Genomic DNA, 18,205 nt, shown 5'->3' on the forward strand with positions numbered 1-18,205 from the left:
GTCCGTGTTGTTCTTGGACAAAAGCTGGATCTATATCTCCCATGTTTGTTCTCTTGTTAGAGTCTACTATCTATCTACTCTACTATCTACTATCTATTCATTAATAGAAGATTGATCAAATTGCCTAAATTACCCTTTCACCAAAATTTATTTGCACTAATAAAAGGTCATTTTTGTAACTAACAAATTAAGTATTCACTCTTTCAACTTTATTGAACTATTCATTAATAGAAGATTGACCAAATTGCCTAAATTACCCTTTCACCAAAATTTATTTGCACTAATAAAAGGTCATTTTTGTAACTAACAAATTAAGTATTCACTCTTTCAACTTTATTGAATGGATGTCCCAAGTGTTAGCTTTTCATTGGTCCGAATTAAATAACATTTTCCCTACAACTTTATTCCATGAATGATGACATCACATGTAAGCCATGAATGATGTAAGTCATATTTAAATTTCTTTTACATTTCATTTTCCCACACTTTCTTACTTTCATTTTAATTTTTCTTAATTTATTTATTATCACAAAAAATATTAATAATCTATTTTTAAATTTTAATCTTACTAAAAATTTCAAATTTCTTTCGCATTTCATTTTTCCATACTTTCATTTTAATTTTTCAACATTTATCTATTATCGCAAAAAATATTAATAATCGATCATTTAATTATTATTCCCAAAAATATTTAATTATTTCACGGGCCATTATCAACTCAATATTTAATTTTTTTTTAATCGATCATTACACATTTTCTCTATCTTAATTAAAATTTCAAATTTCTCTCACATTTTTTCACACTTTCTTACTTTCATTTTAATTTTTTTCTCTATTTATTTATTTATTTATTATCTCACGGGTCACTATCAACATAATGTCTATTTTATTTTAATCAATCATTGTCTTTATTTGAGAGATAATATCTTTATTTTTATTTTTTTCTCCATCTCACGATTTTTTATCATTATTTAATACAATTAAATTTCCATGATTATTGTTTATTTTACATTTGTTTTTAAATATATTTTATATCGCATCAAATTATTTTTTTATTTCACGAGTCATTATCAACATAGTAGCTATTTTATTTTAATCAACAATTACTATTAATTGAGAGATAATTTTTATTTTTAAATGTTAATATTTCATTTTTATTATCTCCATCTTATAGTATTTTTTATATGATTATTTAATATAATTGAATTTATATGATCATTTTTCATTTAGTTGGACCGTCAATTATTAAATTACCTGACCCAATTTTGCTATTGTGTTCTTAACCTATCTTAAACATTTTTTTGTGGATCATTGTTTTCTATATAATTATTGTTAAATTTACAATTAAGTAAATTATTTCATATTTTTCATTTATATTTAGAATTTTACATTTGCATTTGTTAAAATTTTATTTTTTCTCCAACTCACATGTCCTTTTTTATATGGTTCTTTATTACACACAAAATTAGCACATGAATAAGATAATAATGTTTAATCTTAAGGGCCAATTTCAATACAATGCCTATTTTATTTTAAACAATAATGACTTTTATTTGAAAACTAAAGTAGTTATTTTCAAATTTCAAAACGATTCCTATGGATATTAGGTTTTCAAAGAATTGGGAGTATAACAGAGCAATCAATAAAACTCTAACTTTATTCAAATAAAACAATTCCTTTTAATTATGCATATTGCTTATAATTCCTTTTATTTATATTATTCATATCATTACAAAAATACTACACCAGGAAAAAAATCACTCGTGCGGAAGCACGGGTCTCTGACTAGTTTTGTAAAAAAAAATGTTGAAATTGGTTTCTTGTGTTCTCTTATTTGAAAGGCTGTTTCAAAATATGATTAAAAAAGATAATTTCTTTACCCACCTCCTAACCTTTTTAGTTACCTCTGGCGAATTTACCAAAATATCCTTGGTTTCGGAAATACATTTCCGAAAACGTATTTTTATTGGAAAAAAAAAGTGTTTTTTGGAAATGTACTTTCAAAAACACGAAAAAAAAAGGTGTTTTCGGAGATGCATTTCCGAAAACACCCCTTTTGAGTTTTCGGAGATGCATTTCCGAAAACACCCTTTTTGGGAGAGGAGATGCATTTCCGAAAACACCCTGAGGAGATGCATATCCGAAATATTCCAAGACCAAATTGGTCTTGGAATGTTTCGGATATACACTTCAGAAAGAATTCAATAATTATTAAAAAATTAAAATTAAGGTGAATCAATACAATTAATAGGTATAAAATGAAAGTGAATCAATAAAATGAAGGTGAATCAAAAAAACTAAGGTGAATAAAAATTTCCTAAACAATTTTAAAGTTAAAAATTATTTTACTAACTTATATAAACCAAAAACATCTTAATTTCATAAGTAAATTTTAAATTATATAAAATTAAATATAAAATTTATTCATTAAATAAAATTAAGACAAAATCTTTTTTAATTTTTTTAAACTAAATAAAAAATTATAACTCATTTTTAATTATGAATCAGAATAGATAATTATTATATAAATATATAAATATATAATAATTATTATAAATTAAAACACTCATTTTTTTTAATTTTTATAATTATTATATAAATATATAAATATATAATAATTTTTATAAATATATAATAATTATTATAATTATTATATAAATATATAAATTAAAACACTCATTTTTTTAATTTTTTTTATAAATATATAACAATTATTATAAATATATAAATAAAAAATTATAACTTATTTTGTAAGTGAAATTATTTTAATTTTTTTAATTAAAATTATTTTAAATTTTAAAATATGAATCAGGATAGAAATATATAATAACTATTATTCATAACTCATAAATTATATCAAAATATATAATTATTATTATTCATTACTCATAAATTATATCAAATTTATGATATGTGAACTAATTAATATCCTAAAATTAATTTTTGAGATTTTTTTAGATTTTTTTTTGTTGTTTTGGAGATGCATCTCCGAATTAGTTAAAATTCCAATTTTTGGGATTTTTTCGGAAATGCATTTTCGAAGTCTAGAAAAATTTAGAAAAAAAATATTTCGAAAATACATTTCCGAAGTAGGATAAAATGGGGTTTTCGCTGGGGTGACCCCATAGGGAGGTGGATAAAGAAAATCTCTTAAAAAAGACGTGAAGTATTTTACTTTTTAAAAGAAAAATTGTAAGAAAAGTATAAGCATTTTGTCGTTATTAGTCCAATATATACATTGAATCTAGACTGGTTTTAGGATATTTTGTTGTTTTTAATAATAGTGACATTTCTCTAACATTTGTGATATGGTTGAAAAATACGTCAGTTTATGACAGTGATAGGAAGAAGTATGTATTAAGAATTGATGTATCTTATAATATTAAAGACTATATACATCACTTTATATTAGTGATTGAAAAAAAGTATAGATTAAGATTTGTTTGATTTAGTTTTGTAAAATAATGTTTTAGTTTTTAAAATTAAAAAATAATAAAATTTGTCTAATTAATTTATTAAAAAAATAATTTTTAAAAGTTATCAACTACCTAACTAATAATAAGACATGCCACCAAACATCCTAAAATATCCTTAATGCAAAATAAAATTATCCTTAAAAATGCCCTTTATTGTAATTTGCTAATTCAAAATTTTATTCCAACCAATCACATTTCTCCATTCGTCCAAATGGCACTCCCTTTTCATATTTCTATTAGTTGCTTCTTAATATCCATTGGATTTTTCCTCTAAGCTTTGAAAACCGAAGAGTAATTGCCTTGTATTCTACACCCTTTCATTTCACAACTCTCTAACCGGATACAAGCTTTGGATTCATGTCTTTATTCGGGTAAACTTTCTCTCTCCCACTTCATACCATAGTTTTGCAAGCTCTCTCTCTCTCTCTCTCTCTCTCTCTCTCTCTCTCTCTCTCTCTCTCTCTCTCTCTCTCTCTCTCTCTCTCTCTCTCTCTCTCTCTCTCTCTCTCTCTCTCTCTCTCTCTCTCTCTCTCTCTCTCTCTCTCTCTCTCTCTCTCTCTCTCTCTCTCTCTCTCTCTCTCACTCTCCTTCCTTTTGCATTTCAACCCTCACCCTTCAACTACAATTTTGATTCTTCTTCATATCATGTAAGTGCATCATTTACTGTGATTCTTTCATTTATAGAACTATACTCATTTTCATTTTGATTTCTTCTTCCTCTTAAAGCTTCAAATCTGATTTTGGGTTATAACAATTTCTCATTTTTTCATGTCTCTGACTGAAAATCAAAGAAAAAAGAAGCATAAAGAACATTTTTGTTATATGGTGTTCGTAAATGTGCATTTTCAAATAACTTTTCTACACATCAAGATGTTGTGTTTCTGGCATTAATGGTTTTATTCAAAGTATATCAATATTGATTTTGATTTGCTATTCCTTTTAAAGCTTCAAATATGCTTTCTTTCGGATGCCTAAAGAAGTTGGCATTGAAGAAAAGACAGTAAGTGTTCACAACTATATCTTTAAATTATTCTTTTCTTAAAAGAGAAAACAAAATATGCAATGTTAGAATAAAAAAAATAGTTTTACATCGATGTTCAAAAAGAATATATTGTTTTGAATACATAGCAGAAGGATTAGAAATATATTGTTTGGGCTGCCTCATGAGCATCTGACTTGTCTCTTGTCTGTGCTTGATTGTTTAAGTAAAGTTGATCATATTGATCAAGCAGTGAAGGTTTTTGTAGTATGCAGGTTAAAAATTCTTTCACTTGCACTATTCAAAGACCAGTAGTTAATGGTCGTTGTATCGCTGGTTTTGTCAATGAAGCCTGGAAAGTTAAGTCGAAAATCTGGCTGGCTCGATTGATGCGTTGGTAAGAAGTGGTTGTACGTTTTTTATTTTAAAAATCAATTTCAAAACGAAAAATCGATTCGCCAAAAAACAAGTTGATTAGATATTTTTTCAAGACAATTTTTGGATAAAATTCAAAAAAAGAAATATTTTTTTTAAAGTTCAAAGATTCTTACATAACAATGTTGTGTCTCTAAGGTCATGGATGTAGTATTTAAGATTATTGAGTTCGCCATTCAACAAGAGATTGTGGCCCAACTTGTTGCCCATTTCTTCAATATTTTGGATAATCATTTTTTTTTTACAAAAGAGGGCCTAAAGGTCCAAAAGAAATAAGCGAAAAGATTAAGACAATCCGCTCGAAATTTTTACTGGCGACTTCTTAATCCCCTTAGATGACTCCAACCTGTCCGTCAAAAGTGGGTATTTTATGATCAGATATGGGATCGAGGCGAAGTGATGACACTCGGTCATTACGCAATATTTACGAGCAATTTCGGATAAAATTGTTGGAATAATGAGAAAAAATCATGCCGAAGTGTGAAAAAGTGAGCAAAAACTACTACGAGGAAAAAATGTTGTAACTTAGTGAAAATTTGAAGAAAATAGATGATTTTATTTTTTACACAGCCGCGAGGCTGATATTATAGGCCTGGTGATGTCACATCGTGGTCGTGATACTCACTAGTGTGGACGCAATTCCACGTTGCTCTAGCACGCAACAGTTGCTATAGATAGGGTTTTTTTATACATTTTTTAGGGTTCCGAATTTGATAGAGAAAAGTGACGGCTTGAAGTTTTAAATCAAGAGATTTGAGGGTTTGGAAGCCATCGAATACACTAACCTTTCTTGAATTTCATGAACTATTCATCTAAACTCGTGGTAATTGTTACATTCACTATGTGAGCTAGATTATTTTAGATAAGGTCTTTTGAGATATACGTACTTGTACTGTGTTGGATCATATGAGTATTTGAGATTAATTAAATTTTTTTTATGTTATCGTTATTATTTAATTATTCTTGATTTTAATGCTTTTTGTGTATTGCCTAATGCATAAATCGATATCAGATGAGTAGGGTTTATTGATCGTAAGTCTACCGATCCGATCTAGGGCAATTATTCAACTTAGTAATTAACTAGAAATATGTAATTATAAGTTGTGACTTTTGAATTAACAAACGTAGAACGTCTAGTTTAACTCTGAATTGGCCTAAGAAATTAGAAAATTATTGTATAAATTAGTGAGTTGTACACCATGAAATTGAGTACATTGACTTTGTTAATTCTTCATAAGATTCTCACATATTAGTAATCCAGTTAATACACAATTCATCAACATGTATAAGGAGGGGAGTAAAAATAAATGTCTCTCATTACATTAATTTTCTCGTTCTTATTTTCGTATCGGTTTGCTATTGAAAACCACCCCCAATTAATTAGTTTAATTCACACTATTATTTCTTTGTTAAAATTTGTAATCCTAGTGGAGACGAATTTAATTTATTATTTCGACGAGACTAGTACACTTGCTAGAATTGAAATCAAGTTTTTGGCGCCATTGTCGGGGATTATTGATAATTTCGACAAGGAAATTTGTGCGGCGTTTTTAATTTTGCAATTTTTTTTTAAAATTTTTTTTAATTTAAAATTTTTATTTTTTCTACTCTTATTTTGTTTGGTTTGGTGTGGTGCTACTAAGTGTCTCTACCGCGAAAAACACAGAGTCGTCATCGAAATTTATTTATCCTAAAGGAGGGGAAAGGAAAACATCGAGAAAACCTCAGAATAGGAAGAACATAGTCTCGCAACCAAATTCGGGTTCGGGAGTCGATTACGCAAGGGGAAGGTATTAGCATCCCTCGAGTCCGTTGTACTCAACGGGATCCACTCTGGTTATTCTAATCAAAGGTGTGTATATCTAAAACTTACTTGCTAAAGAGAATGCATGAGTGAACTGATTGGGAAAAGGAAGAGGTTTTTATTACTGAGCTCGCTAGGATTTTTTGAACCATATGCCTATGTATCCCTAATGTGCAATAGAGAAATCAAAGCTCCGTAGTTCTTCTCAAAAAGGTTTGTTTGTTTGTCTTTTGTATGGACAGTGTTAACGTTCGCACTTTAGCATTAGGCACGATCTTCGATGCGCTAGAATGGAAATAACATACCCTTTTATGAAAAGGTTAAAGAGAAAAGCCACGAGGTAAAATGATTTGAATTTGTTTGAGTGTTTTGTTGGGAAACACGTCAAATGCCCCTCAAAGTCTGGGGATATTTGAGAATTTGTCCCTTAGTATTGAAAATGTTTGAGATACGTATTATACTAAAGTCTATGACATGAGAGCGTGTATTTCATACGAATGAGCCATGCGTCTCATGTACAAAATACCTTAAGAAGAGGTAAGAAATGACTTCCGCTCATTTTTTCTCATGTACTTAAGACTCATAACATATTTGTATGTATCGTATTTACTACGTATTTTTGTGTTTGATTAAGAAAGGAGATTTTTGTCTTAAAAGGAAAAAAATGATGTAATGCAAAATAAGAAAACAAGGGGAACTAAAACCCTAATTTTATCATGCATCATGGACTTAAAGTTAGGATCAAAGAGGAAACCCTAATTATTGACTTGCCTGAATTAAAGGCCTAATGTCTAATTAATTCAATATAATCAAAAGATTAAAATTGAATTAATAATCCTAAGGGAACATATGAGCAAGCAAGCAATCAATCCACAAATGATCTAGTAAGACATCAAGAATCATCCCATAAGTCAACAAACGATTACCACAAGAACAAGGGTATTTTGGCATTTTTGAATTAAAACGACAAATCAAAATAATATTCTAAAACCCCTAAAATATCAAAGTAAATGTGACATGGCATTTTGGATTTTTATCATCATGAAAATATCATCAAAATTAATTTCCAAAATCAAAACAAATACTAATAATATTTCTATCCATTTTTTGAATTAATAAAGCTAAAAACCAATCAAAATAATATTCTAAAAATAAAAAATAATATCCTAATATTTTTATCATGCACTAAAAAAATATTTTTTAGCAATTTTCTAGTATTTTAAAATAATAAAGAAGTAATAAAATCAAAATAAAAGAAATTAAAAAAAGCAGACTAAAAGAATCAAGCTAAGGTGGTTTCAAAAACGAATGATAGGTGAAGGTTCAATTAGTGACCAACCAATTACTTTGACAGAACCTGAAGAAAGTACAAGTACACGTGGACTTGATTCTAAGCTTGAGGTGTCAACTAGAAGAATTAAGTCTCGGAAGAAAAGGAAATGAAAGATTATGTGCTATTTTGTTATGCTTGTAATGCTGACAGATTATGTGCCACATTTCATAGTATGTTTAAGTCATGTGTGTAATATTGACAGACTAAATCCCATTTTGTTATGTTTGTATGGTTGATAGCTTTGATTATGTTTTATTAAGTTATGCTTGTAATGTTGACAGATTAAGTGTCATTTTGACATGCTTGTAGTGATGCACTTCATGTTCCATTTTGTATGTGACTTATGCACTCTATGTGCTACTTGGTAATGAATTATGCACTCTTATGTGCTACTTTATGTTCTTGTTCCATATGTATTATCAAGTTATGCATTTTATCTTGACTTATACATTTATGTACAAAATTAATAGAGAAACTAAAATATCATACCACAATTTACACCAATCTCAACTTTTTCATTACAAAAAATGTCAACTGATACATTGATAACATCCATGACACATTGATACACTAACATAACATAAATTACACAATGATACACTGATACAACATCCATGACAAGATTGATACACAGATACACTAATACAACATCTAGTTCACCAGATTACATTAACCTAACAAAGATTGGGAACAACATCCATGACCCACAAGTGCAATCATTAACCAGTGGTTTTTGTTCTTCTCCATTGCAAGCTTTTTCTTCATCTTATCAATATTATTTGAATTGAACTCTACACCACACTTCTTGCCAATTTCATTACCAACTTCCTTGACAATGTCCTTCGCATATTCCCTCAAATAAAGCTTTGTCATTTCGCATTCGCAACAGTTTAGAGGAGTCATTTCACACCATTGAACCTGACAAACCTCATCGTCCCATATGAAAAAATCACAGCCACCCTGCGAATGTGTTTAGACCAACCAACTATAAACGAAGAGAATCGTAAACATGGGCTTACCAAAAACAAAGAGAATCATTAACAGAGACTTTCCACATTATTTCAACATTTCCAGATTTTGCGATTTAGATTTTCAATAGTGTTTGATAGCCACATCTTCATTGGTTTATTATTACATCCACACCTTGGCAAACTCAGTCCACTTGAGTTACCAACAGATGAGGTTTTGCTTCCACCCATGACAATCAAACCCAATGAAGGTGATTTTCGTTGAACCTGGTACCAAAATCGTCCGCCGCAAAAGCAAGTAACCCTTACCTTAGTAGAAATGGGAGGAGATGAAGAAAGGGAAAATGGGGTAGCTCGGGTAAACCCTAGAAGAGAATGGAAAACTCTGCCCACTTGAGATTCCATGTTTTCTAAACAAAAAGAAGAAGAAAAAAGCCACGATGTAATTGAAAGCAGCGCCACGTTGGCAGAGAAGAGGAATCTGAATAGTGCCCTCGGGGGCCATACTGACGAAATCTGAATATTATGAGGAGATCTAAAAAAATATTTTAGAGGGGGTTAAAGCAAATCTAGCTAATATTAATATTACAAAGGTTTTGTATATTTAACCTTTTTATTTTTATAGTAATAAAAAATACGAACATAGACCAAAATAAAAAAAAAAGGAAATATGAGTACATAGCCTGTCGTATAAATTTTTTAAGGAATTTTTTTTTTCTATTTAAGTTCGATTTGTTAATAAATTTTTTTAAAAAAAATCGCTTTGTTGGAAATGATTTAACGTAAAAAAGGAAATGGTTAGTTTGATAAACTTCAAAAATTAATTTATTAAAATATGAAGAAAAATATAAAATATGGTGTTTTTACTTTTTCAATTATATTAATAAAGATATATTTTAATATGTATTTTTCAATTCGAATGTTTTTTTAATATGTTTGTCGGGTTTCTCCCGTTAGAAGATAATGTTAAGAAATGTGGTTGGGCCTAACTCATCCAACTGTTAGGGTGAGGACTGCCCCCACTAGATGGCCCACCGAATCTTAAACGAGACTCTTGATATCATGTTAAGAAATGTGGTTGAGCCTAACTCATCCCTACAAAATCGGCTTGTGGGGTGAGGACTTCCCTCACTTATAAGCACGTGTTCAGGCAATATATTATCCGATGTGGGACTCTTATCAGATAATAAACACTAAACACTAAACACTTAAGTGAATGTTTAATATTTTTTTAAACAAGTTTCTACTACATCCATTTTTTTTACTATATGCCAATTTATTGAACAAATTTAAATTATAACTTATTTTACACTAAAAATAAAATATTAATATTTTTTTCTATCATATCTTTAATCATTTTTTTAAAATTTATTTTTTCTATTTCTTATATAAAATAGAAAAAATATTTAATTATATATGGATTAAATATATTTATTATTGAATGTATATAAAAGAGTAATCCATTAATTTGTTGGTGTAGAATTTCTGCACACTTTTTTTTACCTATAAAAGAGTAATCCAAATTATTTATATTAAAAGTTTAAAAGAATTTAAAAGAAACAAGACATTAAATATAAAAGCTTTTTGTTGAAACTCGACATACCAGTTATTCCCCTTTAGACCATTTACAATGGGGTGTTGAAAAAATTATTCAATAGTTGAATAGGTGTAATGAGGTGTTGAATAAAGAGTTGAAAGTGTTGTGGATTAATATGTGTTGAAAACTTTCAACATGTTGAATGAGAAAGTGTGGGCCCACATATATTACTTTGCAAAATTTTATTGGTTATTGTGATTGTTTAAAATGGTGGAATTGGGTGTTGAATTTTATTAAACAAAACCATTGTAGTGAGTAAAAATTAAATAAGTGTTGAATTATTATGTGGAAGAAAAAGAAGATGATGTGGAGAATAAAAAGTGGAAAAAAAAAGGTGTTGAATATGCAAATCATTGTACATGGCCTAAGTTACACCCACAAGATCAGATAACAAAAATAAAAGCAATAATCTAATCAAACTTAATCAAAGCATGATAAACGTTAAAACGTAAAAATAGTGCCAAAGTCAAAAGAAGAACAAGAGAGATTTTTATTTACTTTTATTTTGAGAGGGAACACGATAGATGTTACTGGAAAATACTTAACAAGTTATAAGTTCTATGGCACTATCTTAAAGTGATGAATTTGAATGTTGTCCACTTTTTGCTTCTGAAAATTGCTATCCTTTCTGGTAACGAGAAACTTTCCCAAGTTGTAAGGCCTATATTTTGTAGGGTTTTCCTCATTTATCAGCTCTTCCAAAGGCTTGACTTGAGTGTAATGTGTAGGGAAGAAAAAGAAGGGCGTTGAAAACCTTTCTCTCTCAGAGTTAACCGTCACTCTGTGTTCCACACTCTCATATGCATCATTGCTCCACACCTGCACAAACAATACAACTTTATTCATCAAACAAATATATGCAGAAAATCATCATAGTATGAATTAGGGCAAAAGTACCTGAATGATATCACCAACATTGATGATATAAGCACCGGGAGTAGGTTTCACAAGAACCCATTCTTGATCTGACTTTCGCTTCACTTCAAGACCTCCAACTTCACCTTGAGCAAGAACGGTTAAAGCACCAGCATCTTTGTGTCGTCCAAGTCCAAGAGCAAGGTGAGGATAAGGGCACGAAGGAGAATGGTTGAATCTGATAAAGCTAGCTTGATCTTTGAAGAATTCTTCAAATCTCTTTGCTTCAAGTCCTAAGCTTAAAGCTATTAACTCAAGTAACTTATAGGCCAGCTTTTCCATTTCTTGAATATACTCTTCAATTATAGCCCTATTCATGTTCAAATAAAATTTAAATGCATAGAATGATATATATATATATATATATATATATATATATATATATATATATATATATATATATATATATATATATATATATATATATATATATATATATATATATATATATATATATATATATATATATATATATGGATTAGAAATAAAAAAAAGTACCTGAAGTTTGGAGGATATTGAGAAGATTGATTGGTCCATTGAGTAACTCGATCATCGTGTTCATCATAAGTAAGAGGAATCAAAGTAGGGTCATGTGAAAAAAAATCAAACACTTCTTTCCAGTCCCGAACATTTTTGGTATGTTCTGTGTCATAAAAACCAGATGGATTGATATCGTTATCAAAGTTTATTACATTAGTTTGTTATTATTTTATGTCTTTCTTTATATATGTCACGTGATGTACACACATTCTTTTCTCATGCTTCCTTTTCTATTTCCCTAGTATCTCCTAGATCTTATCCAAACAGGGTATAGTCATGCTTTCCTTGCTTAGTGTGTGACTGACACTCTATATAACAACACCATGTACTCCGCTTTTGATTATCAATGAATGGAGAAGTTCTCTTAGTATCTTTTTAGTATCTTTTCTGTTACTCAATATGGTATCATTCACCCCTCCGATCTAGGTCCTCTCCTTCATTGTTCACCATGGCGCCACCACGTCCGGTTCCTTCTTCTACAGATCCGGTTTTGGATCCTACCAGTCCCTTCTACGTCCATTCCAATGATGGTCCCTCTTCGGTTTCCATTACCCCTGCTTTGAATGGTTCTAACTACCATTCATGGGCAAGATCTATACGTCGTGCTCTTGGCGCCAAGCTCAAATTCGAGTTCCTCGACGGCACCATTCCGATGTCGGTCGACTCTTTCAATCCTCTCCATCGCGCTTGGAATCGCTGCAATATGCTCATTCATTCATGGATTATGAACTCGGTGGATCCTTCCATCGCTCAATCCATCGTATTCATGGAGAACGCCGCTGATGTTTGGCTCGATCTAAAGGAGCGCTTCTCACAAGGGGATTTGGTCCGAATCTAAGAACTTCAAAAAGAAATCTACTCTCTCAAGCAAGACTCACGCACGGCAACAAAATTCTTCTCTGAGCTTAAAATTCTATGGGAAGAACTTGAGATTTATATGCCTATTCCTACCTGTACCTGTCGTTCCAAATGTGCGTGTGAAGCTATGCGTACTGCTCGCCGGAATCACCAATTGCTTCATTCCATGCGTTTCATTACCGGCCTCAACGATAACTTTGGAGTTGTGAAATCTCAGATTCTCCTCCTTGATCCTCTACCATCCATTAACAAGATTTTCTCCATGATTTTTCAACATGAGCGACAACTTATTCCTACTTTCTCTGAGGATTCCAAAGCTCTCATCAACACTTCTGAGTCTAAGAAGCTTTATCAGAAATCTGGAAAATCTTTCACCAAGTCCAAACCTCGTGTTTGTACCTACTGCAACAGATATGGTCACACTGTTGATACCTGCTACAAGAAACATGGTTTACCGCCTCATTTGCAGCGATCAAATTTTTTAGGCACTGCTAGTGAAGGGAGTGCGTTCACAGTTTCTGATGCAGCTCTAGTCAAAGGTCCTTCTCCTTCCTTGACTCACGAGCAATATGAGAAGCTTATCCATCTAATTCAAGGTTCTAGCCTCAATCAGCAACTTGGAAATGTTGCTTCTACTCAGGTGCGCTCGTTCCACTCTTCTGGCCTTACACCAGTTGATTCTTCAGGTATTTACTCTGTCCATTCTATTTCCTATTTCCATTCTTCGTGTCATAACACAACTCTTGGCTCTTGGATCATCAATTCAGGGGCTAGTCACCATATATTCTCTTCACTACAATGGTTTCACTCTTATAGTGAAATCACTCCAATACTCATCAAGCTACCTAATGGTCAGCACACTGTCACAAAATTCATGGGCACTGTCACCTTTTCACCTGGATTCACGATTTTGAATGTTCTATATGAGTCTGATTTTAGTGTCAATCTGATTTCGGTTTCTGAATTGTGCCATAATTTGAACTATTTGGTGTCTTTTTCTGGTTTAAAGTGTCTTATTCAGGAACAGAAATCCCTGAGGATGATTGGTTCAGCTGAAAAACTTGATGGTTTATACTACCTTCTCCTGACAAATAAGAAGATCACCCCAAGCATAAATGCCATTCAAATACCTCAAAGTGCTTTGTGGCACTTTAGACTAGGACACCTATCTCATCCTAGATTGTTAAATTTAAAAGAACAATTTCCCTTTATTGTTAGTGATCAAAAGGCAATTTGTGATGTTTGTCATTTTGCCAAACATAGAAGGTCCTCTTTCCCTCATAAGCACAAATAAAGCTTTAAAGCCATATGATCTTATACATTTTGATATTTGGGGTCCCATTTCCACTACCTCTATTGGCAATCATCGTTATTTTTTAACTGTTGTGGATGATCATACTCGTTATTTATGGATAATTTTGATGAAACATAAAAGTGAAACAAGACAACATGTCATAAATTTCATCAAACAAATTGAAACACAGCATAACCACCCTGTTAAGATTATTCGCACTGATAATGGGCCAGAATTTCTTATGCCTTCTTTCTACAATTCTAAAGCACCATACTAGCTGTGTAGAAACCCCACAACAAATATGGCCATGTTGAACTAAAGCACCAACACATCCTTAATGTAGGTAGAGCCCTTCTTTTCCAATCCAAACTACCTAAACAATTCTGGTGCTATGTCGTATCACAAGCTGTGTTCATCATTAATCGTGTTCCCAGTCCCTTACTTCAAAACCAGTCTCCATATTTCCTACTTCACCATCAAAATCCTGACTTACATTCCTTGAAAGTTTTTGGTTCATTGGTATATGCGTCCACATTACAATCTGGACGAACCAAGCTGGACCATCGAGCTCGCAAATGTGTGTTCTTAGGATACAAATCTGGAGTCAAAGGTGTTGTTCTCTATGACTTACATAATAGAGATATTTTTGTCTCCAAGAACACTACTTTCCATGAGGATGTTTTACCCTACCAGTCCTCCCAAGTTATCCCTTCATGGACATATCACCCTCATAGCCCACAACACTCCGAACCTGATTCTTCTATACCTTTCCCTCTTGTACGTACACCATCATCTTCCCTCCCAAATGATGATTCACACCCTGTCCCAAGCCCTGAACCCTGTGCCCAGGCCCAAAACCAGCATTCCCCAGTTTCTAACACTAAACCAGTTAGGCAAAGAAAAGCTCCTTCTTACTTGTCTGATTATGTGTGTGATATTCCATCAAGTAACTCAGCTGCTCTTGTCACTTCAAGTAGTTTATATCCACTGTTTTCTTTTCATTCGCTGACACATTTATCTTCTTCACATAAGGCATTCAGCATGTCCATCACACACACCGCTGAGCCACAATCTTATTTAGAAGCAGTAAGTTCACCTTGCTGGCTAGAGGCTATGAACATTAAATTAGATGCTCTTCACAAAAATGGAACTTCGCTTCTTATTGATCTTCCACAAGGAGTCAAGCCTATTGGAAGCAAATGGGTGTATAAAGTCAAGTACAAATCTGATGGTTCTATTGAGCGCTATAAGGCACGGGTTGTTGCAAAAGGTTATAATCAAGTGGAAGGGCTTGATTATTTCTATACCTTCTCCCCTGTAGCAAAGTTGACCACAATCCGGACCTTGCTTGCAGTAGCTGCCATTCAAAATTGGCATCTCCACCAATTAGACGTGAACAACGCTTTTTTACATGGCGATCTTCAAGAAGATGTCTACATGACTGCTCCCGAAGGCGTGCAGGTGTCAAAACCCAATCAAGTTTACAAGTTGCTGAAGAGTTTGTATGGGCTCAAGCAAGCAAGTCGCAAATGGTATGAAAAATTGACTCACTTGTTGCTTAAGGAAGGCTACACTCAATCCACTTCTGATTACTGATCAGTGCATTTTGATGCACGTTCTTCCATGTTTGTACTCAAGCATTTCTTCGGTTTGTTTTATTTATTTTTATGTTTTAATATGTTTTTATATTTTATTTTATTTGTGCACTTATTTGTTTTTCGTATTAATTTTTCAGCATTAACATTCTGCACGGAAACGATCAATTCTGGAGTTCCAGGAGTCCGATTGAGGCGTTCTAATAATCGCCAGAAAGCTAAGAGAGAGAGATACGACTTTCATGTTGGAGTCGAAGTCAGAATCAGACTGTAGCAGGGCCAGAAAATTCGTTGAAGTTGCAGCACTAGTTTTAGTTAAGTTTCGGGTCAATTAGTTTTGGGCCTGGGTCGTATGTTTGACCCAGTTGGATTGTAAAACGGGTTGAACTCTTTCCCCTTAGGGTAGCAGCCGCGGTACTGTAGCAATTATCACTATTCACGAAATTTTTCCAAGTTTTTGACGATCCCATGGCGAACTAATCCCTACTGAGTTGATCTGCTGGAATCACAATCTCTCAAAGGAAATATTGCCTTGATCTTCTTGCTGATTCTTGTTTACTTGGTTCTAAACCAGCTTCTACCCCTCTTGACACTTCAATCAAGCTGCATAATGATGGTTCAGCTCCTCTGGAAGATGTGACTACATACAGAAGATTGGTTGGCAAGTTTCTCTATTTGAACACAACAAGACCAGACATTACTTTTGCCTCGCAACAATTAAGTTAGTTTATGCATTCACCTACTGTGACTCATTACAAGGCAGCATGCAGAGTTGTTAGATATCTCAAGCAAAATCCTGGCCACGGCATTTTCTTTGACAGAACCTCTGACTTGCAACTTCTTGGCTACTCAGACGCAGACTGGGCTGGCTGCTTAGACACGCGACGTTCCATATCCGATCATTGTTTTTTTATGGGAAAATCCCTGATTTCCTGGCGTGCAAAGAAACAAGCTACTGTATCAAAATCCTCGTCTGAGGCAGAATATCGTGCATTATCATCCGCTGCGTGTGAGATACAGTGGCTGTTATATTTGTTCAAGGATTTAAATGTAAGTTGTGCCAAGATTCCTGTTATGTATTGTGATAATCAGGGCGCCATCCATATAGCATCCAACCCGGTCTTTCATGAGAGAACGAAACACTTGGACATAGACTGCCATTTGGTACGTGAGAAAGTGAAAAAGAAAATACTCAAGCTTCTCCCTATTCCATCTTCAGAATAACTCGCGGATTTCCTTACAAAGGCTTTACCTCCACCCAAATTTCACTATTTCATCTCCAAACTTAACATGATAAATATCTATCATGCTGCAGTTTGAAGAAGGCTATCAAAGTTTATTACATTAGTTTGTTATTATTTTATGCCTTTCTTTATATATGCCACGTGATGTACACACATTCTTTTTTCATGCTTCCTTTTCTATTTCCCTAGTACCTCCTAGATCTTATCCAAACAGGGTATAGTCATGCTTTCCTTGCTTAGTGTGTGACTGACACTCTATATAACAACACCCTGTACTCCCCTTTGGATTATCAATGAATGGAGAAGTTATCTTAGTATCTTTTCTGTTACTCAATAATCGTCTCTTGCAACTTTCTTCTTCTCCTCCAAACTCTGAGCAAAGAACAATCTAGAAGCTTCATCAAGTTTCCGCGTAAGACTCGGAGGGACACCATGGTTTGTGACTTGAAAGAATCCCAACTCTTCACATGCACTTCCAATCTCCTTCACTAAGGAATCAATAGCTGATGGATTTGGAACCTCGTGATGGAATATTGGGGAGAGGTCAATTTCGGGAATTGCTTGGGCTTCAATGATGGATAGTTTTGGTCTGTGTTGTTGATCTTGAACAAAAGCTGGATCTACCTCTCCCATGATCTTTCTGTTGTTAGAGTTTGTAAGAATCAATGTTGTTGAGGATGGTTTTCTTGTGTGTTGTCTTCATTTAAAAAGTTGATTTGAAACATATTAGGAAAGGAAAAATTATTATTATAGGAAAGGCAAACCACGTGTATTGGATATGGACAAAAAATTGTCATAAATCATTCTTACTAGAGTATATTGAATCTGGACAAAAAATTATGGCTTTATTGAATTTGGACAATTATGTTTTTTTAAAACTCTCATGGTCAATAACATGATAACATAGTCAAACTATTTATGTATATTAAATCTGGACAAAAAGTTGACTATACTTCTTAATATAAATGAAATATCTACAACGATTTAAAATAAAATAAAAAACAAAGGTGTCGTATTTTTTACGAGAAAAGGGGTGATGCATCGACAATTAAAAAAGTTTTACATTGTCAACCAATCACGACCATGTATCCTACTAAGTCATATTATTATTTTTAAATTACTGTGATGACATGACATAATAATATATTCTCATTGGATGACAGTGTA

General features: G+C 32.3%; 1 protein-coding gene and 1 long non-coding RNA gene across 2 annotated transcripts; one reads left to right on the top strand and one right to left on the bottom strand.

Moving 5' to 3' along the window:
• Nucleotides 1-3,778: 3,778 nt before the first annotated feature.
• LOC131602630 (uncharacterized) lies at nt 3,779-8,204 on the top strand. Its single transcript, XR_009284118.1, has 3 exons — nt 3,779-3,847; nt 4,422-4,476; nt 8,049-8,204. It is a non-coding gene; the product is annotated as an uncharacterized LOC131602630 (long non-coding RNA).
• Nucleotides 8,205-11,150: 2,946 nt separating this feature from the next.
• Nucleotides 11,151-17,674, bottom strand: LOC131605517 (protein DMR6-LIKE OXYGENASE 2-like). The gene is made up of 4 exons (XM_058877864.1): nt 17,373-17,674; nt 12,006-12,176; nt 11,490-11,817; nt 11,151-11,411 (listed from the first exon to the last, which is right to left on the bottom strand). The coding sequence occupies exons 1-4, from the start codon at nt 17,669-17,671 to the stop codon at nt 11,151-11,153; spliced, it is 1,059 nt and encodes a 352-aa protein (XP_058733847.1). The 5' UTR covers nt 17,672-17,674.
• Nucleotides 17,675-18,205: the final 531 nt, after the last annotated feature.

The sequence above is a fragment of the Vicia villosa genome, linkage group LG5 (genome assembly GCF_029867415.1).
Source record: "Vicia villosa cultivar HV-30 ecotype Madison, WI linkage group LG5, Vvil1.0, whole genome shotgun sequence".
Taxonomy (NCBI): domain Eukaryota; kingdom Viridiplantae; phylum Streptophyta; class Magnoliopsida; order Fabales; family Fabaceae; genus Vicia; species Vicia villosa.

Bases quoted from the DNA above. Each gene is read 5' to 3' on its own strand.
- LOC131605517 (XM_058877864.1), bottom strand. From the start codon at position 17,671: ATGGGAGAGGTAGATCCAGCTTTTGTTCAAGATCAACAACACAGACCA. The intron at 11,818-12,005 runs GTACTTTTTTTT...GAACATGAATAG, and splicing joins CAATATCCTCCAAACTTCAG to GGCTATAATTGAAGAGTATA. The intron at 11,412-11,489 runs GTACTTTTGCCC...TTGTTTGTGCAG, and splicing joins ATGTTGGTGATATCATTCAG to GTGTGGAGCAATGATGCATA.